This window comes from Archocentrus centrarchus, unplaced genomic scaffold (assembly GCF_007364275.1).
Source record: "Archocentrus centrarchus isolate MPI-CPG fArcCen1 unplaced genomic scaffold, fArcCen1 scaffold_35_ctg1, whole genome shotgun sequence".
In the NCBI taxonomy this organism is placed as follows: Eukaryota; Metazoa; Chordata; class Actinopteri; order Cichliformes; family Cichlidae; genus Archocentrus; species Archocentrus centrarchus.
The window spans coordinates 2,306,068-2,328,333 of NW_022060262.1; the positions used below are offsets into that span (position 1 = coordinate 2,306,068).

The 22,266-nt window shown below is 43.0% G+C and overlaps 1 protein-coding gene across 1 annotated transcript; it reads right to left on the reverse strand.

Moving 5' to 3' along the window:
* Positions 1-4,761: 4,761 nt before the first annotated feature.
* On the reverse strand, positions 4,762-8,334 carry LOC115776622 (GTPase IMAP family member 9-like). Its single transcript, XM_030724348.1, has 2 exons — positions 8,279-8,334; positions 4,762-6,150 (listed from the first exon to the last, which is right to left on the reverse strand). Exons 1-2 carry the CDS (start codon positions 8,332-8,334, stop codon positions 5,262-5,264), a joined length of 945 nt encoding a protein of 314 aa, XP_030580208.1. The 3' UTR covers positions 4,762-5,261.
* Positions 8,335-22,266: the final 13,932 nt, after the last annotated feature.

Below are 22,266 nucleotides of genomic sequence, written 5' to 3' on the forward strand. Positions count from 1 at the left end.
GAGACAGGCGCATTTGTCCCATACAAAAATTACACAGTGGAGGAAAAAAAAAAACTTCATTTTGAAATCTGTGACTTGCATGCTTTTATTTTGAAGGCGCAACATAGCGTCATGTCATGCCCCCGCCGCCCTCTGAACAGAGTGTTTGGGAGGCGGAGACAGCAGCAGGAGTCAGAAACTTATGTTAATGAGGTAAAAGGGACTGTCGGGAATGTTGCCATGAAAATGGCTTGTTTATAACGTCTTGTCAGTTTACTTTCATATACAGGATAAACTTGACTTATTTGGACAAGAAGTCAATTTGCAAGCAGTTTGTGGCTGCAAATGAGAGGCGGAAAAACATTTTGGCTGTTTTGCCTAGGCCAATGTTTTTTAACCTTTTTTGTGTGCTCCAAAACCTGTTTTGCCAGTTATTAAATGCAGGACTGTAAAGTGAATAATCTCTACTTTACTTGAGTATTTATTTTTCTGACTGCCTTTTACTTTTACTCCCTACATTTTCACACAAGTATCTGTACTTTCTACTTCTTACATTTTCAAACAGACTTGTTACTTTTTAACATGTCAGAGAGAAGTATGTATTTCCAGTCAGTGCGCCGTCAAACATCTAACGATCTGAGCTTAAATGGAGGAATAATAGACCTTTTTACAGCCTACGTCATCAAAGGATGCGCGTGCATTTTAGCAGCAGAAGTGAACTGTTACTCCATTCAAGTCAATAAGAAAAAGGAGACTGTGCAGCATTTAAACATGATTTAAAAGTAATATCAACATCAAGATGTCTGGCTGTTGCATGTTTGGCTGTCAGAATTTCTACTCTACCAAAAAAGTGGACTGAAGTTGTACCGAATCCCACGGGATCACGGCTGTTTGAGAGAAAATGGATGCATCTGTGATTGCAAGCCATCAAATGTATTGATAAAAAACTGGACTGAGGACACGATCAGAAATGCTCGTGTTTGAAGCACCCATTTTATATCAGGTAAAGTTATTTATCTACTCTGGTTAAACCGGGATGTCAGGTTTAGATAAATACTAATATCTAAAGTAAACAGTATTAGCTGGTAGGCTATTTGGCTTTTAAACTGTAGTGTGGCTATTTACAGGTGAGGCATTGCTGGACTCAGAGAGTCCTGATTTTTAAATTAATATTTAATCGCACTATAGATTACAAAATGCAGTGCCAGTCAAACGTCTGAGCAGACTCACATATGAATGGTTGAGTGTGTCTCACAGTGTGACTGGAACAGTATATATTTTTTTCATTGTAAATCAATAATATCTGCAGTCGGAAAACTCTTAGCAAGCTAGAACAGCAATTTGACGAAGTACTGGCGCTGCCATGCAGGTACAATCCGCTGTGAGGATGTAGTTCTCTGACTTGTTTACAATGACCCGAGCCTCATACACAATGGTCCTGTTTCCTTGTCTTTGACTTGGAAGAACTTCTGCCTTCAAGACACAAAACTCCAAGTCTGTATCATGATATTTGGCATTTGGTACACGGCCGCAAACAACATAATTGTAAGCATCCAGTGACTTATATGTGCTGCAACTTCTCTCCGGTGTATACGCTGGGTTTTTCCACCAAATACACATATATATTTGTCCACGGATGCTGAGCCACTTGCTAACATACCACAAGGATCAGAGTCGGTTGCCGGTGGTCAAAATTAATTTTTGCAGGTAGTTATCAAGATCATAGATTGAAACGCTATTTAACTCTGCCATATTTCCGTTTCCAAAATGTGCGCGCATCGCTACCTACGTCATCATTGTTTACAAACAGTAAAAGGGTCTATAACACATATAAGAAACAGTCGTACTGGCGTGTCCTCCATCACGGGGCTTATCAGGTACAAAGGGATTCAGTACGCAAACCCATATAATTAAGTGTCTCATTTATAGAGCTATAATCAGGGGTCACAGCGGGCCGTAAGTTGTGCTCGCGGGACATAAACAGCTTAGCTAGCGCCACTGAAGAGGAATGAGCATAAAGGGAGTAACCTGTGGCAGGTAAATGCAACTTTTCTAAATGCTCAACAAATATCAGCAAACACACAAAGTGTGTGCAATTTGTCACACAGTGTGTCTGCTAGCTAAAAGAAGAGCTGCTGTATTTCAGGGAGAGCAAAGAGAGAGAAGTTCACTCAGAGATGGAGAAAGAGGACAGGAGAGGAAGAAGAGAGGTTAGATTTAAAGGTAAGGACTGGAAAATAAACTGAAGTATGCTGACTTTGTGTAATTCAAAGATTCTATGAAAATACTGTAGTTTAGTAATAAAAAGATCAGCTTGTTGTACTGTATTTACAGTAAAGCTCTGTGTTGGTGCACAGAGGCTGTGTTCATGGTCACAGTTACAGGTTACATCAGTGCAGCAGAGATGAGTCTGAATCAAAGCTGCTGATGCTGAGATTCATTCACTGAATCCAACATTTCTACAGCCTGTATGCTGTCAGTGTAGGGGATGGAGATCAGCTCAGATAGCTGTGAAATACTGGGTTACATCTTTGTGAGTTCAGTTCATCCACACAGAGCAGTAAACCTCAGAGCAGCAGCAGGTCAGCTGATCACAGCCTGCACACCAACATCATTTACTGCAGCTCACAATAGAAAGCTGTGATTCTTCTCCCCATGCAGAGCCACTACAGCTGATCTTAGGGTTCCTCCACCTTCTGAATCCCACTGTAACCCCTGAGTATCCTCATGTTGGTGTTTAGGTGGAGGCACAGTCACCCTCTACTATGGAGGACACAGAGAACAGAGCTGTGGTTAAGTTCACTTTCACAGTTACACATACATAACAGATTCATTAAATTTTGATTGGAATAACATTTCTATTCTCATGTATTATTTTATATTATTACAATATTAATTACAATATTATATTAATACAGTTCGGTTAGCTCTACACAACAATAGCAGGTAGAAATGTCCTCCAAAGAGCTACTTTTACTTTCTTACTTTGAGTACATTTCAGAGCCTGTACTTTTTTACTTTTACTTAAGAAGTTGAACCAGTACTTCAACTTTTACCAAAGTATTTTTTTACACAAGTACTTGTACTTAAGTACAGAATGTCTGTACTTTTGCCACCCCTGATTATTTGTGAGGGTTTTTTCATGTGAGAATGCTGTTTAATTAAAGAACCATTTCTGTTGACAGTCAACCTACATAAATACATTTTTGACCAGTATTAAATGTTTTCGACCAATAAAATATCTCAAACTTTGAACTTGTATGTGTACTACTAAATTATTTTTGTGCTACTGAAATATTTAGCTTGCTAGTAGCAGTGCGGCCACCTGATAAAGTAAGCGTATACAGCCCTGGAATGACATGGTCATTATGCTTGATAAAAAAACTCAAGCCATTTTGTTTGGTGGTTTGTCCACATCTTACGATTATAAAACATATACATATGTAAATTATACATGCAATAATAGAAGAAAGTAAAAGATCAAATAGTATTTTTTTAAGCTTTGCTCAGAGTATTTAATAATCTGTCAGGTTTCCGATATATGTCCCCCCCAATAGTAAACTCATTCCTACTAGGGTTTAATATTTTTCCCAAAAATGACATGAATCAAATCCCGGGAAAAGACGAGCCATTTCCCGGGAATCCCGGGAAAAAGTTTATTTATTTTTTTATTTTAATTAGGCCTTCTGTAGCCTGTGTCGGCCTTAACCTATTTTGATATTGTAGAGGTAGCTTTCCAGCTATGTCCTGTTATGCCCAGTAGGGGGCAACGTTGGCTTGATTAATGCAATAAAACCTACATCTCGGCATGCTCGTACATGCTCGAGCTATGCGGTGTTGTATCGTTCCTAAACACTTAACAAATATAATTTGAATATTCCTGCCTTGTCCATGGAATTATACCAAGCTATTTTAAAATTGCTGGTGCAAAACAATACGGTTCATCTCCACACAGCATTGATAAAGGATCAGCTACTTGCGCTGTCCACAATGCACACTGTTCCACCAGTGGAACGCTGTAATAGTCATTGAAAAGTTAACTACCGTACTACACTATAATATGGCATAACACAGGGCCTTGAGTAATGCACTACGACTTGGTCATTGCCATTCTGGCAACAACAAATTTATAACGCCGTGTCTGAGGGTTAAAGTAGGTTCGTTGTGAATCGCCTTTTGAAAAACTGGCCAATCCTTATAGCCTAAAAAATATACATTTTACTCAACTCCATTTTAAAAGCGAAATATGTTAAAGTAATCTATTTCATGATACTTTCTTCACACATTAGGCCCGTATCCTAATTCATGATTGTTAGTACGCGGCTGCAAACGAGGAAAAGAAACACTCGAAGTTAAACAGATATTTCTTTATTGTTCAGGGCAGGCATATTTTATAGGCAATATAATGCAATATAACAATATATAATAATATAAAATTATATAATACAAAATACCTTAGGGTAAACACATTGCCTACGATTTCAACAAATTAAAGAGGAAAAAAGTACAACTGTGTAATATCTCTATTAAAACGCTTGAGATGAAGCTGAAGCCTTAAACGGAGGCTGAACGTGCCTGAAATGAAGAGTAATGCTTTTCACATTAAACGAACCCTTCTCTCAAATTTCCTTAAATTTAACATTCTGAAGCTTTCTTTTCTTTTGCGCGACTTTTTTCCTGGTTTCCCGTCTTAACGTTTCCCAGGAAACGGGAAATGGTTCTGATCGCATTTCCTGGGAATCCCGGATCCCGGGATTAAACCCTAATTCCTACGCCCTTGCTACTTGATCTAAACACCATTTTTATTGGTAATCATTGAATCTTTTCAAGCTGACTATGGGTCACATTGGACTGCTCAGTTAAAGTGAGGAGCAGCCTGTTTTCCCCTTTTATTACTTTATTTTAATCAAATATTTAATAACAGGAGAAAACACATTGAAAACTTTTTAAAAACATTTTTATTTGTGCACAAAATAAAAAGCATTTGTTGTGCTTAATCTCATTGTTTTGCCTTATACATTTAATATCTAATCACCACAATAAACTGTCGTTCCTCCTTTGACAGAATGAGAAAAGAAACTTTATTAAATGTTTTTCCTGCCAGAAGAAGTCAGAGAATATTAGAAAATATTACGTCAACTTAATCACAACCAGTGAATGCAAGAAGCTCCTAGTTTAACATAAACAAACAGCTATTAGTAAAGATAATACATTCAGTGAAAAGCAGACGAAGTGCCAAGTATGCATGTGAGCATCAGCTCAGTGATCACAAACTCTGGACGTCACTGTACTGCACACACCTTCACTCCAGTTTCAACTGGACCTCCCAGACTTCCTAATCTAGTTCCAACAGCAACTCCAACAGCAACTCCAACAGCAATTGTAGCACTCTTTAGCAGAGCACGTAAGAAGCTGTTGCTTCTCTCTGCTCGACATCGTGCTTTTTCAGTCTTCATCGTCACATTCTCATGAAGAAGTCGTCTCAGCTCTTCTAGTATGGCTCTTTTAGCCTCTTTGAACATTTCGTTAGTGAAGCAGCTTCCTCCATTCCTCTGAACCATTTCATTGATCTTCTTCAGCAGCTCTCTGACCTGAGAGGGATCATTAGATCTGTTGTTAAAAACATGATATCCTCCATGACACAGACGGATGAAGTCACGGACATCTGTACTCTGACCAATTAATTCATCCATGGAAACTCCTTCTTCCAGATCATCTCCATGGGTGAACAAGGTCATAGTGTAACAGGCTGCCTCCTTTCCAAACATCTCCTGAAGAACCATTACTGTTTTTTGTTCTTCTTTGGTGAATCTGTTTGGCTGGGTTACAATCAGGAATACATGAGGACCAGGAGCAGCAAAGGAGATGCAATTTACCATTTCTCTCTTCACTTCATCTTCAGTCATGTCGGTGTCATACAGACCTGGAGTATCAACTACAGCCAGCGTTTGACCTTCAAATTCTCCTGTTTTCTTCTGACACTCTGATGTCAGAGACCTAAAAGACATCTTTGATTCAAAAGCTTTTCTTCTTAAGATGGTGTTTCCTGCTGCACTCTTTCCAACTCCAGTTTTCCCAACGAGCACAATCCGAAGATTTACTTCAGGAAAGCGGCTGGACCAGACGGTAATAGTGGAAGTGTCCTTAAGACTTGCGCTGACCAGCTGGCACCTGTGTTTACACTGATATTCAACCTCTCACTGAAACTGTGTGTGATTCCCACCTGCTTTAAAAAGTCCATCATAGTCCCTGTCCCAAAGAAACCTCACCCCAGCAGCCCCAATGACTTCAGGCCCATAGCACTCACCTCTGTGGTGATGAAATGTTTTGAGAGACTCATCAAGACATTCATCACCTCCTCACTGCCCACCACCCTCGACCCACTACAGTTCGCATACCGGCCAGACAGATCCACAGATGACGCCATATCCTTCCTCCTCCACAAGACCCTTTCACACATAGACACTGGTAAGGGGAACTATGTGAGAGTGCTGTTTGTAGATTACAGCTCAGCATTCAACACCATAGTTCCCTCCAGGCTGGTCTCTAAGCTGCTGGACCTGGGCCTGGGCCCATCACTGTGTAGGTGGGTTCACAGCTTCCTGACCAGCAGACCACAGGTGGTACAAGTGGATCACCTCACCTCATCCTCCCTCACCCTCAACACCGGATCCCCCCAGGGCTGTGTGCTCAGCCCTCTGCTGTACTCACTGTACACCCATGACTGCGGGGCCACGTCAGAGTCCAACGTCATCATCAAGTTTGCTGACGACACTGCTGTTGTGGGACTAATCTCTCACAATGAGGAGACAGCCTACAGGAGAGAGGTCTCCCGCCTGGAGAACTGGTGCCAGGAGAACCACCTCCTGCTCAACGTCAGCAAAACAAAGGAACTGATCGTGGACTTCAGCAGGAAGCAGCAGAGGGACTACCATCCACTTGTCATCAGTGGTGCTGAGGTGGAAAGAGTGGACAAGTACTTGGGAGTGACCATCTCACAGGACCTGTCCTGGACTCATCACATTAACATCACTGTGAAGAAGGCCAGACAGCGTCTCTACCTCCTCAGGCGGCTGAGAGACTTCAAGCTCCCACTCAAGGTGCTCAGGAACTTTTACACCTGCACCATCGAGAGCATCATGCGTGGGAGCATCACCACCTGGATGGGAAACTGCACCAAGCAGGACTTCATGGCCCTAAAAAGGGTGGTTCGTTCAGCTGAACAGACCATCAGAACCACCCTCCCCAACCTGCAGGACATTTACACCAAGCAGTGCAGGTCGAGGGCCATGAAGATCCTAAAACAGCCCAGCCACCCCGGACACTCTCTCTTCTCCCTGCTCCCATCAGGCCGGCGTTACCGTTGCCTGAGGACTAAGACTGAAAGGTTGAAGAAGAGTTTTTACCCACAAGCCATTCGTCTGCTCAACTCTGAGCCCTAACTGGACTATAATTGCACAATGTAAATATTATAATATTCGATAATTCCATGTGTATAGTGTGTATAGTGTATAGTATATAGTGTGAATTACTTTTATTCTCCTTATTTATATGTGTGTATGTATATATGGCTGCAGGTACAAAATACATTTCACTGTGCATTGTACTGTGTATAATTGTGAATGTGAAAAATAAACACTATCTTATCTTATATTTGAATGATTATTAATTAATTTTTTATGCTGTCCGCTATACTGCACATTTTATGTTTGTATTTTTTAGAGTTTAAAAGTAGTTGATAACATTTCAGCAGTTCAATTCTACTTGTTTTTCTCTAAGTAAAGTAATTATACCTTTAACTGTAATGTTAATTCTTGTTTACCTGTGGAGTAGAGTATCTTCTTCCAATCTTGTGATGGATACTGTCATGGTCCAGGGTCCACTGGACCCCGTGTTGTTGTTTTGCTTGATTTTGTCTGTCTTGTTTTGGGTTTTGATTGTGGGGTTTGGTTATGTCTTGCTTTCAAGTTCCTTGTGTTCCCCTTCTGGCTTCCTGTTTTATATTGATAGTCAACTGTCTGTTGTGTTTCACTTCCCCTGGTCTCGTCCAGGTAATCAGCATCACCTGTGTTCCCACCTGTTCCCACGCCCCTCATTATCCTCTTGAGTGTTTAAGTCCTATGTTTTCTCTGCCTGTTGTCACAGTGTCATCATTGTTTCCTTGCTGTGTGATTCCTGTTGGTTTGCCTGGTTTCTGGATTCCAAGTCAAGTTTATTTTTGTTTTACATTTTATGCCCCTGGTCCTGCTCAGTCCGGCTTTTTGTTTGCACTGGTAATAAAGCTGAGTTTCTATTTTACCTCTGCTTCAAGTATCCTGCACTGGGGGTCCTCCTTCCTGCCTGCCACACAGCCATTCCATGACAGATACTAGAATATTACAACCAGAATTTGCTTATAAAAGGCAGTCTGTTATTACTACAGCTCTGAAGAATTCTCAGTAAAATGAGAAAACTGCTCATCTGTTTCTGTGTGGTTAACTTTATCAACATAAAATGGGTTCAGTTTCCTGCATCCAGCCTCCAGGATATGGGCTATAAGATAACTTGTAGAATAATTCTGAGCAAGTGCAATATGTAAACCATTTGCTAAAGGACTTCTTTTCAGTACATGTAAATTAGCTGTAGGCCGAATAAACCCGAGTCTTCCTGCATGCTTGCCATCAGTGTTGCCAAGTTTGCTTACTATAAGCGACTTTGGGCTTGTTTTTTCTAAAGTTGCTTGCATATCTCGTGAGTCGCGGGTTGCGGTCTTTTGGGCTTGTTTTTGAACGTGGAGTTGCTTATTTGGGCTTGACTTTCTTTCCAAGTGAAACTCCTTGAATATCTCTCGGCGCCCTATAATATATAGCAAAAGACGAGTGGTAGGTAGTTTGTCCCTTCCAAGCCCCCGTTTCTTGTTTATCGCTCCTGCCCAAGTTGACCGGGCGCACACCCAAACAAACACTCATAACAGTTCAGAGTGAGGAGGCAGCACAAGAATGAGCTCCAGTAAGTGGGGAAAATATAGAAAAAAAATATAATAAAGAGTGTGAGAAAGAGAGCGCACTTACAGAATGGATCCAAGCTCAGATGGGAGACAGTGGTGCTAAAAGTGGGTTTGCACTATATGCAATGCATAGGGGCGCCGCACAAGAGGGGGGCACCAAAGCGATGCGACGAAATTATTTCTCTAGTCGGCATTTTCTGTTTTTAACAGCTGTGCATATGAAATGATCAATAACGGAGGAACGGTGCTGATTAGGCACCCCTGTGCTCTTTCACCTCCCCCCTCTAAAATTGTGTCCGCATACACCTCTGAAAGTTGCTGCGGTCCTAATGGGAGACATATCAAAGGCATTCTGCAGATTTTGCAAGTGTGAAATATGTGCTCACTATGCTGATTTAGTTCAACATGCTAATACAGAGAAGCACACACAAAAAAAAACTGTGCACTCTTCTCTTTTATGAGGCTAAGAACCATGGGTTTTACTGCTCCAAAACACAATGAGACAAAACAAAGAAGTGAGCTATACTACTATAGAGGTATACTGTTTAAAAGCAGTTTCAGTTTTACGCAATGTTGTGGATTGCCAGTTGGGCTTGTTTTGGGCTTGTTTTCATAGAGCTAGTTGCTTTTTTCTGTCACGAGATCTGGCAACACTGTTATCTAACTGTTATCTCAATGTTTTTGATGCTTAAAACTGCCAAGAGACTGGTGAACTGTCCATAGTGTAACCTATGACAGCTGAGATTGGACAGTCTTGCTGTTTTTACAAGTTCTTTGCATCTGTGTATATTCCAGTGTTATTGTACACCTGTATCTGAGTGGTAAATAACATTCCTGAATCTTTAATGTATTATTGTGGTGTCTCTCTAGAGCAAATATCACATATCAAAAACAAAGGAAAAAAGACAAAAATTAAGGCTCAGCTTTTTACTCTTGAAGTCAAACTAACCAATCAAGCAGGTCTCTACAGTTGCAGTTCTCTTAAACCAGACTTTAAATTTATCCTGAAATGTATTTGGTACTTACAGTATGATACTTCCAAATGTACTTACCAACCAGAGCGAGTTGTTCATTCTCGTCTTCCATGTTTTGTTTTGTTTTGTTTTTCTTTGACAGGTAGTCAATATTCGATGTGTAACTCTTGATGTTCTGCTGCTGAGTAGTTTTGTTTTGCCTCTTGGCTTCATGTAGATTGCTTTTAGTCACCTCCCATTAAACATGCCCATCTCCTGTAATTGGACAGCGGCATGTTTTTATTCAGCTGCAAATGGACTTGTTTCTGTAGTAAGTTAAATCAGAAGTAGCTCAGTTCAAACTGTCTGCATTAAAAAAAAAAAAGTAGTTTAAATATTTCTCTGTAGAACCACAGAGAAGATTTGGCAAGTTTTTCATTGGCATAACCCACATACTCAACTAAACAAAAAATTTTCCTTACAAATGCAGCAGGGCAAATAAGCAGGCTTTCCTGTGGTATAAAATTTATTGCCAAAAAACTTTAATAAGGAAGAAATAATCAACTAAACACAAATTTCCTTATGAAGTGTATCTTCTACTGTAATAAGCTTGATTTAAATATCACAACTTACTGTGCAAACTTCCATTTCACATATACCCTCTGAAATGACCACAATGATGACAGTGTTATCTAGTCTATTAAACGCCCCCTTCAGTGTAAAAACAAAACAAAAAACTGCACCACAAAGCCGGAAAAAACAGTCCAAAAAAGAAAAACAGGGGACGAGGCAGCACGGGAACCCAAACAGTTCAGGGGGTCTACCAGGAAAAACAGAAAACAGTTCTGGAAGCCGACCGTGATATCAGCAGTGGCAGTGACAAACGGGATAAGCTAAAGACTCTGGATAAGCTGAAGATGAAACAGATGCTGAAGAGCCTGAAAGCTGGGATAGGGTTCTCCTCACTCATGGAGCAGGGATGGGTGCAGAGGCAGGCCAGTCCATGGCTGCCTCCATCCACAAAATAAAATGGGTGCAGAAGAGAGCCCGTCTATGGCTACGCTCAACCAAGGAGCAGGAACAGGTGTGGGTTCTGGCTGTCAAGAAGGAGCACAGCTCACCGTCTCTAAGACAGGGATCCTCAAATCCAGGCCTCAAGGGCCGGTGTCCTGCAGGTTTTAGTTGTGTCCCTGGTCCAACACACCTGAGTCAAATATAGAAGTCATTAGCAGGACTCTGAGAACTTGACTGCATACTGAGGAGGTAATTCTGCCATTTGATTCAGGTCTCTCTCCACCAGCCATTACGAATCGTCGTAATGGCTGGTGGAGAGGTGGCAGCTGTTATGACAGGCAGCTGCTGAGGAGTTGTTTGAGCTCGAGGCAGAGGTGGGGAATGGCGACACTGAGGCTTGCTCCTCCAGCGGAGTCCGCCCAGGGCCAGGCACATGTCGATATACAGTGACTCACATCCAGAACCGAGCCAAAGTTCACACATGTCCAGCTCAAAGAAGTCACAGTCCGCTGGGTCCATGTAGTGGTTGTGGCGTACTGTCATATGTGGGCTGTGTGGCAACTCAAAACAGCATTTATTTGCTGTGGGATCAAATAATACAGAAATACAAAAACCAGAACCCAGCCCAACAGAAAGTCAACGGGGAGCCTAGGTTCCGTGCCAAACATCAAAAAGAAACTCACCAGTACCCTGATGAGGTGTACTATTATTGTTCGATAGCTCTAATGTGCGGTTCGCTGTACCAGTAAGGATTCAGGTGATATCCCCTCGGGCCGGTAAGGAGCACAAACAGGATGCTGATAGAGATTTCAGGCTCTTTAATGATAAACAGATGGAAAGCAGCCGTGTGCTGTACAATGATACACCAAGCAGGTATATGTAGGTAGAGGGGATCTGTGGAGGTGTGTGTGGTTCTACAAAGGAAAGAATAAACAAATCAGACATGCCTACAAACTACATCACTACACTAATCAGAATGTTCACTCATAACGTTACATCCACCCTGGATAACTGACTTAACATAACAGTAGCTTAACATTCATAACTCTTATACTTAACAAAGTTCCACAATAATCGCGGTACCGGAAGTAGCTAGCGTTATAGCATTAGCATGTAATCGCGGTACCGGATGTAGCTAGCATTAGCATGTACTACTAGACAACCTTAAACTTTATAACCAACAACAGATACTGTCACACATAAACCACACATAGCGTAACTACAGCAGCAAACCTATAACAGTCGGCTATGCCGTTCCTTTCAGGTTAAACTTACATTTCGTCAGTTACGCACACAACTTCGGCTGCTTGCTGCTTAACATGGCTAACTCCGTGTCTGACTGACTAAAGCGTTACGCAACTCAGCCGTAAAGCATGCGCTTCACTACCTTCACCACTAGATGTCTCTCTACACCTACACTTACTGCCTTCCCAACAATCATAGCAGAAAAGTACATAAGGTAAACACAAAGCCCAATCTCGCTTCCGAGAGAAGAGAAGGGTAGGCAAAAGGTTGTGAAGGATCCTATTAAACCTTTTGCGCTGCCAGTGGGATGGTATGGGGTAGTGTGAGATTTTGATACCTGGTATAACTCGCATAACTGATGAATCGAGGAGCTCTCAAAGTTCCTCCCCTGATCAGAGTCAGGGGCGGATCTAGAAAAATATTTATGGCGAAAGGGGGGCAGGAATTTTTGAGGGGTGGCAACATATGGCAGACGTTTAGATTCTGAATTATTCAGTTATCACAGTTTGATGAGAAACAGTATGTACACTAAAAAAGGGCACAGGCTTCCATTTATAAACTCATACAGACAAACTTAATCTCACGCAATCAATGTCTTGCATTTGAGGTTTCATGTGAAACAGTTCATATTAGGAATAAGTGACCATACAATGTGATCTCACTTAATAGGAGATAAAAGTATGGTAACACTACTGTAGGTGGGGCATTATCAAGGGTAAGGAATTAAGGTAAGACACAGGTGATGAGTAGTAGATGTGTCAGAGGGAAAGCAAACAGTTTTCAACTGTCAGAGTGGCAACGTTGCAGGCAGCATTTGTACAAGAAGAAACCATCCAAAGAAAAACTACCCATGAAGATCTATGGACCGAGCTGTACTAAGGTGAGCATTAATACACTGTATCTGTACTGAAATAAATGGGTCATGGCACTCAAATAAGGTACTGGACATTGCTTTTATTGTTTACTCAGAACACACATTCTCCCCATTTGCCCCTCAGTAGCTTGAACAGATTTATACTATACAACAAAAGAAGAGACATTAAAAAACAACAACAATGAGAACAACACTATAACAGCTGAATGCGGTGATTTTCATGTTGCTCAGCAAAACACTTCACAAATTTAGTTAGGCCTAATGCTAATTGTGCTTTTTGAGTCAATCCTGAATACAGCCAAGCTTGATAGTCTCTTTTCTGTCATATTAGACTGCAAATAAGGCTTTATGAGCCTGAGAGATGAAAAACTTTGTTCACAGGATGCACAGCTCACAGGTAAAACTGGTATTTTACACAACCTAAACAACTCATAAAAAATATCCTGGTATGGGTCCAAAAACTGAGTAAACCAGTGTCTCTTTAAATGCTTCAATAAGTTCAGCGTCCTTAGGATAGTCCACTGTTTTAGACTAGAGCATGTGTGATAAAAATTTAGAGTCACTCCGAACCTTTCTGAACAGAACAAGAGATCCAGCAAAATTAAAATAAATCTGATCCAATATCCCTCTTGCTTCAACAGCTCTTTGTGGATGGTTCTCAGATGCGATCTCTTCAAGCACCTGTACCATTGCAGGCAACCTATCCATAATATTGCGACATGCTATGTGCATACAGGCCCAACGTGTGTCACTTAGCTATTGGAGTTCCCTTGGTACGCCATCAAACATCTCCCACTGCACTTCCAGCCATTTGTTATGTACATTAGACCCAGATGCTATCCAGGGATGAGATTTGTACCAGTCACTGTGGAAGCTTCTCCTGGCTCCTCCCTGGGGGGTCTTAGGGAAACTCTCTGACATTGGCTGCACTGGCACCATCACATGGACTTGGATATGTCTAGAAGAATGAGAGGAGGAAAGATTCAAACTGCATTACATCTGAACTAATTATACCATATAACAACTAGTTCCAAATTTATTCAGTTTTACTATCATTGATTAGTTCTAACCATCAGATTGTGTTAACACACACTAACATTTTAGCCTGGGAGAGTATTTTTAGGTTCATTTGTTTAATTCTGGAATTTAACCTGAGCAATAAATGTAAAATACATGTGTACACAAAATATTAATGTCATGGTCCTGGGCCGTCTGCCCAGCGTTTTGTGTTTTTTAGTTTATTTTCCCTGAGTGTTTAATTCCCAGTGTGTTTTGATGATCTTGTTCCCTTTGTCTCTGTCTCCCCTGCTCCATGGTCTTGTCTGTTTTGTCATGATGTCTTGTCCCTGACCTCCTGTGTTTTCATGTTGAGTTATTCCTAGTGTTGTGACTAGTCTGCGTCTCTGCCCCGTGTCTGTGTGCCAGTTCCCCGTATGTAGTCTGCGTGCACCTTGGTTAGTCACTTCCTGTATTATTTTGACAGTCTTGTGTTCCCTGTGCTTTGTGTCTAGTTTTGCTAACCCCTGTTATTAGTTTCATTTGCTTCACCTGTTGCTCCCTGCTGTTTCCTCTTGCCCTGATTACCTGCTGTGTATTTAAGCCCTCAGTGTTCATCTGTTCCTTGTCGCGTCGTCTTCAGTGTTCCCTCGTTGTGTATGTCCCTCCTCTGTAGCTACTTTAGTTTTGGCATCTGTCCAGCCCCTGCCTCGCTGTGTTCTAGTTCCTGTTAATTTTTCCAATAAATCCTGTTTTGTGAGTCTGCATCCTGGGGTCCAATCCTGCCTGCCACACACACGCCATGACAATTTAAACTCTGTCCCCACCTCATCACACTTAAAAGTTTCCCCAATTATTCATATTTAAGCAAACATGAATATTTTTTTGAAGAAGTCTAAGCAATGTCTCTGAAATACACCTTATAGCAAAATGTGAGTTTTTGTCATTTGTTGTTCTTATTCATATGTAACTTAATATACTATGGAGCAACAATTTCCCTACCATGTGAACCAGCTTGACTTGAGATCGTTGGTGATGGCTCAGGAGCTCTCCTTTCCCTCTCCCTCCTCAATATCTTCAACACTGTGGTGTTGTCCCACCTCCTCCTGTCGCCTTGGCCTTGTTTTCTATCTCTGTCATGTTTCTGTTGCCTTTCTCTCTCTCTCCTTCCACCTCATCTTCACCTTTTACCTTGCTCAGTAGTTCAATTTCTATTTCTCTCGCCTTTCTCTTTGGTGAGAAAAAAATTTTGCATGCTCCCTTTCCTCTTCATTTCTGTAAGATTCAGAGAAACTTTATAATGTTTTCAATGATAGATGTTAATCAGTATTAGCTTTTATAGCCTACTGTAGCTGTCGCAGAGAGAAGGTGTTTATTTGTTCATGCTCAAACCTAGGGCTGGGCAATATATCAAGTTTTTGAAAAATATCGATATAAATATCGATGTTTTCATACATGATATAAGATGAGACTATATCATTTATATAGATATAGTGTAGTTCGCGTTACAATCATACTTGTAGCTCCACCAGTTCGCCTTTCTCTTCTCCCAGTTTGCCTCTGCACAGCTGTGCACTGCCCCGCCTCTCTCCAATTCACTCATTAAGCATGCAGGAAGTGACCGCATGGCAGTGTTCCCAATTTAGTGACTTTGTTGTTAGATTTAGTAGCTTTTCAGAGCCCACTGGTGACTTTTTCCCCCCAAAGCGACTAGCAATAAATTTAAGGACTTTTTCCGGTGAGGTCAGAGAGTTTTGGAAACCTGAAATCCTCCACTGTTGCCATGTTTTGTGTGCATATAGTTTTTGTACTGCATCCGTTTGTACGCTTTGGCAATGCCCGGACCCCCAAGAGTCCCTGCCTGCAGATAAGAGAGCGCCGCCATACCTAGCAGAAGTTGGTTTGTACCGTAAGTCACCTGACCTTACTAGCAGAAGTGGGTCTTTTACGTGTGCCTGCAGACACTGCATTGAGCGGCTGGGACCGTTGCTGTGATATGTCAGTGCATATGTCTATGCATTTACTGAGATGGCTAAAATCCCACAGATGGAATTTTGTTCAGTCAGTCTGTCATGTACAGGAGCCTATTATTGTCTGTGAACACCACACTCTTGTGCCCCAATAGGTATTTCCTGAATTTCTCTGTCATGGTCCACTTGAGTGCAAGAAATTGTAGCTTCATGGAGCCATAGTTGTTCATAGTGTGCCCAGTGGGCCGTAGACCTCCGCTGGCATATGCTACAGGCCTGACAGCACTTTCAATTTTGGGGGGAGAGAAAGGCCACTGTGGCTGGCATCAATCTTCAAGATGAAAGGACACTTGAAGTCAGCATATGCCACCTCCGGAGCAGACACCAACCAGGCTTTTAAAGCTTCAAAACACTCCTCACACTGTAGTGTCCAGGCTTCACTCAGAGCCTGTCCTGAGCCCTTCCCTGATCTTGTGCCATCCAAGGCAGCTACCAAGTTATGCAGGGTGGCAGCCAGCAAGGCAAATCCCTCTACAAAGCACTGACAATAAAAAAAAAAAGTTTGGGGACCACTGCCCTATAGGTTATGCTACAGACTGATGACACTGCTGCAGGGCGTCCAAAATGGACCCTCGAGCCTGGAATACAGCAGGTGAGTCAAACAGGCAAGAACCATACTCCCAAAATAGTTCCTTATAGCAACGGTGAATTATGCTCATTCCCAAAATACCAGGGACAGATTCCGCACCAGGAGGGTATTTCACTATCAAAATCCCACCGCCAGACATCACCTTACCACAAAGCAATGTGCTAAGCTCTAGGTAGCCGACATAAGGAAAGGCAAGGCCATTGATAGCCTGAAGCCGCAACTAATGACATGACAGAAGACACTCCTGGCCCCAAGGAGTGAAATGCTTCAGTAATAAACTCTTGGTAACAGTAGAAAGCATAAAGCCCTTATCTACCAAACGTGGGACAGTCACTCCCCCCAGTAAAACATTCATCTTTAGACAAGCTGACATTAACCCACTCAGCTGACTTTCTATTGAGCCTGTGGACCCCCCACCTGAGCTGTGGCTCTGCAGCTCAGTGGGCTTCAGTTGGCCAGAGGAGGCATCAGAACTTACAGTGTTACACTGGGGACCAGCCATGGTGTTAACTCTGATGTGGCGTGAGGTCCGCTCTTTGTCACACTCCCTGACAAAATGTCCAGGCCACTGGCGCAGTCTACAGATCACCGGACCATTACGTGTAAGCCAGCTAGGTGCCCTAGGGTGTCGCAAAGAGGCCACTGTCTGTGTGAGCTTGTTCAGCTGCTCCTGTTAACATTTCAACAGCTCCCTTAACTCAGCTAACTCAGATCTAGTTGTAGGTAGAGGGCCGGGGCATGGACTGCCTTGCACCCAACACTGCAGACCATAAGCTGATAAGAGGGAATAACAACGTTCCCAGATACCACGTGGGAACCTTTCTCTGTTCCATCTGATTGCTTCTGCACACACCTCTAACAGCATAGCCATGGGCACACAGTGGATATATTGCTTTAACTCCCTGCAGAGGGCATTGTAATTTATACGCTCTACAAACTAATCCCGAAGCAAACCGTCTGCATTACGCATACCCTCTGGTGCATACGATTTTATTTGCTCCATCAAGGACATCAGTGCTGAAGAAACTCCTGCAATGTCTCACTCTTGCTGCCTTCTGGGAAAGAAAGCTTGCTGCAAGGCAATACATGACTGAGCATTACCTATTGTAGGAGCCAAAGTGAATGTTTATGTTTTGGTGGCACAGGTGTTCAGATTTTTTCTACACCTCAGGTGATTGCTTAGGGGTGTGGCTCAGGTTATGTTATTTACCTGATCCAGGCGTAGCCGACAGGAAGTTGGGTGAGGGTTTTGGCAAACTTTCTGTTGACCGTCAGTCCTAGCCACAGTCACTTTGAATGTTATATCCTAGCCGATGTATTTGTTTACGTTTTAAAATAAATACACAAAACATTAATGGAACTTGTCGTGGTCTATTGAAGACGCGTCACAGTGCAAAACCTACTCAGCCAGCAGCGGCTATAATTAGGTATCGAAATCGCTACACCATACAGCTCTCTGAGGATTGTCAAAGGATTGTCCACCTGGGCTGGGTCCTCTCACTCTTTGCTAGAGTGAAACTTAATCTCCTCAATTGCTTCCACTTCTGAATGGCCAAAAATGAAGAAGGCCTGATCAGCAGCACAAAGGTGTCGGGCACGCATGCATTCCTGCACTTCTTCAATCCACTGAGATATACTTAAAGCAGGCTTGCCCTTAAACATGGGACATTTACGGTCCCTAAACACCACCACCAACTGCTCTGTAATACGGCGGTGAGCAACAGACGAAGCAAGACCAGCCGGGTCAGAGGGGGCTACCGCTGTCCCATCAGAGCCTTTCCTGAAGCACCCATTCCTTATCTGCTCTCAGCTGCTGCCCTAAGCTGCTGCAATTCCGACAGGAGTGGAAACAAATTACAATGGCACTAAACTCACACTACTTGTCCCCTTAACCAGATCCTGCTGTCTTACCTAAAATTATTGTAGATTGACAGTTTATTAAAAGAAAACATTAAAACAAAAAAAAATTTTTGTATCATCTACAGTAATATCTTAACTGCTATGTTAACAATGTGGAAGCTGATGCTATCGAGTATGCTACTGACTGGGAAAAACAAAACAATCCACAACAATCAAACGCCTCGGCTCCACGTGTTCACTACTTCATGCTTTAGTACAGGCTGCTGTGCATGCGCATCGAGAGTGTCCATACTGTGTGCTAGCATAGCTGCTTAAACAACACACCTAAAGATGGAAATGAGTGAACACACTGTGCCAGGTGAAGAAATCATCAGCCTCGCAGTCTACCTCCATTTAATTCCTAGGTGAGGATGCGAGGTGTGGATGTGAAAACACTGACATTGCTCAAAAGACGGCAGTTTGCAGACTCTGTAAGAAAGTGGTTGTTGTTACAGATGGCTTAACAACTAACCTGTCCCATCATCTCCGAACAACAGTTATTAATATCCTTTGGCATCACGGAGGTGCTTAGCACTGTCGCCTCACAGCAAAACAATCTGGTTTTGATTCCCGGTTTGGGTCATTCTGTGTGGAGTTTGCATGTTCTCCCTGTGCTGGTGTGGGTTTCTTCCAGGTACTCTGGTTTCCTCCTACAGTCCAAAGACATGCATGTTAGGTTGATCGCTCACTCTAAATTGCCTGTAGGTTTGTTTATGAGTGTGTACGTGCGTGTTTGTCATGCGATGGACTGGTGGCCTGTCCATGGTGTACCCAGCCTTTACCTGATGCCGCTGGGATCCACCAGCTCATCCGGAAGGACCCCAAGGCGTTCCCAGGCCAACTGAGAGATATAATCTCTCCAGCGTGGACTGGGTCTACCGTGGGGCCTTCTCCCGGTGGGACATGCCCAGAGCACCTCACCCAAGAGGCGGCCAGGAGGCATCCTTGTCAGATGCCTGAGCCACCTCAACTGGCTCCTCTCAATGTGGAGGAGCAGCGCCTCTACACTGAGCCCCTCCTGAATGTCTGCACTCCTCACCTTATCACTAAGGGAGAGGCCAGCCACATTTCGGAGGAAGCGCATTTCTGCCGCTTGCATTTGTGATATTATTCTTTCGGTCACTCCCCAGAGCTCATGAAAGTTCATCGACCGGTAAATCGACAGTTGTGTTTTTACGCTCAGCTCCCTCTTCAGACCGGTGCAGCGTCCGCATCACTGCAGACACAGCCCCGATCCATCTGTCATTCTCCCGGTCCCATCTCCCATCACTCATGAACAAGACCCCGAGATACTTGAACTCCTCCACTTGAGGCAGGAACTCGTTCCTGAGCTGGAGAGAGCACTCCACCCTTTTCCAGCTGAGGACCATGGCCTCAGACTTAGAGGTGCTGATTCTTATGCCAGCCACTTCACACTTGGCTGTGAACCGCTCCACTGCAAGCTAGAGGCCACCCCCTGATGAAGCCAACAGGACCGCATCATCTGCAAAGAGCAGAGATGAGACTCTGAGGCCACCAAGGAAGAAGCCTTCCGCCACCTGGCTACGCCTAGAAATTCTGTATATAAAAATTATGAACAGAATCGGTAAACAAAAGGCAGCCCTGATGGAGTCCAACACCCACAGGAAATGAGTCAGACTATTATACGGACCAAGCTCTCACTGCAGTTGTACATGGAACGATAGACTCGCAACAACGGGCCAGATACCTTATACTCCCCAGAAGTTGTATTATTGTTATCAACAAAATTACAGAAATTATTGATATACTTTTTGCAATATTGTACAACCCTACCGTATCATCACCTGCAGCCACATGTTTCAGACACTAGAGTTGGGACGGGTGGTGGGTGAAGATACGGGCAGGCCTGATGTGCCCATCTTGTGAGGACCAGATTTTTCAGTGTGTTGTTGCCTTCCAGATTGTATTTCTCACTCCTTTCTTCATCTTTGTGCTCACTGCTGTGTATTTACTGCTGTACTGCAGTCAAAGAAGCTTTTTCTCATGATGATGTGAGGGGGGGAAACCACAGAACTAACACCCTGTAACAGAGGAAGGAGGAGGGTCTTACTTGAAGCATGTGTGGGCTGATCAAAGGAGATCAGTTCAGTAACACTGAGAGGCAGGATGAAGAAACCAGCTCTGTTACGGCTGCTTCGTAAGTAAACTGTGATGTTTCCTGATCTCTGAAAAGGCTTAAAGCTGCTCTCTGTCTCGTTCCTCCATCATAAACATCAGTTTGAGTAGAAGATACAAAGAGAACCATTTCCTACTTATTCTGCATCAGTTCACAGCTGGACCAGAACAATGGTGTCTCTGCTGTTTTGTTGAATGTTAAACTCTAAACTAACCTGAACGTCATTTCTCTTCAGTTCTAATATCTCTGCCCAGCTGCTCAACAGGCCAAGGTCAGTAACCTTCTGTAAACCTAAACCTACATTTTACTAACTGCCCTCATTCTTTTTCACAGTTCACTGTAGCATGTTAGAGTCATTACAGTAATCTACCCCAGAAACCTGCTGAAAGCTTATTGACCCCCATATACATGAAGGAAATATGTTCATCTGAACAAGGATCTAAATTTGGACCTTCTCAGAACTTCAATTAAGCAAAACTGATCAGGCCTTAAGCTTCAGTCCTGGCCGGTTTATTTAACTGTATTTAATATTCATCTTCCTCACAGCTCGTCTGACTGTGAGTCCCAGCAGCTCTCAGTTCTTTAAAGGAGACTTTGTGTCTCTGAGCTGTGAGGTGGACGACAGCTCTGCTGGATGGACTCTGAGGAGAAACACAAGCAGAGACACTAGTGCTGAATGTGGAGATGAGTGGGGAAGATGGTCTGATTCTTCCTGTAACATCAGCTACACCGACCCATGGGACAGTGGAGTTTACTGGTGTGAGTCCAGAGAGGGTGCCATCAGTAACATGGTTAAGCTCACAGTCTCTGGTAAGCTGAGTGTGTGGAGTTAGTGTTGATGAAGCTGTGTGTAAATGGATGAAATGCTGTAGTTTGTCTCTGTGTTGAGGTGGATCAGTGATCCTGCAGAGTCCTGTCCTCCCTGTGCTGGAGGGAGATGACGTCACTCTGCTCTGTCAAACAAAGACCACTCCCTCCAACCTCCCAGCTGCTTTCTATAAAGATGGCTCCCTCATCAGGAAGCAGCCTACAGGTCACATGACCATCCAGCATGTTTCCAGGTCTGATGAAGGCCTCTACAAGTGTGACATCAGCGGTCATGGAGAGTCTCCATCCAGCTGGATCACTGTCACAGGTGAGGAGCTTCACTCTGATTTCATAACTTATTTCTAGAGATATTCCTGCCAACAAATTTCTTACTTAACTAAACAAGGCGAAAAGTAGTCTAAACGAATAGTCTTAAACACTCAGATATCAAGTTAAATTTGAGGACTGATTAATAGAGAATGTACAACAGCTGATTCTTTCTTCCTCGTCTTTACCTGAACAGGTGGAATTCTCTCTGCAACCACAATCCTGCCCCTGCCTCCCCCACCTTGTATTCAGAGTGGTCCTCCACCTGCTGGTGTTCTGTCCGTACTTCATCTCCACTCTCCTCATGGTGTCTCTATATAGAAGCAGAGACAAAGGTAACACTCTGACTCTCCTCAGATATTTATCATGCGAGGTTCTTTCTGACTCCATTTAAAAACATCTGATTACCTCATCTGACAGGAAATGACAT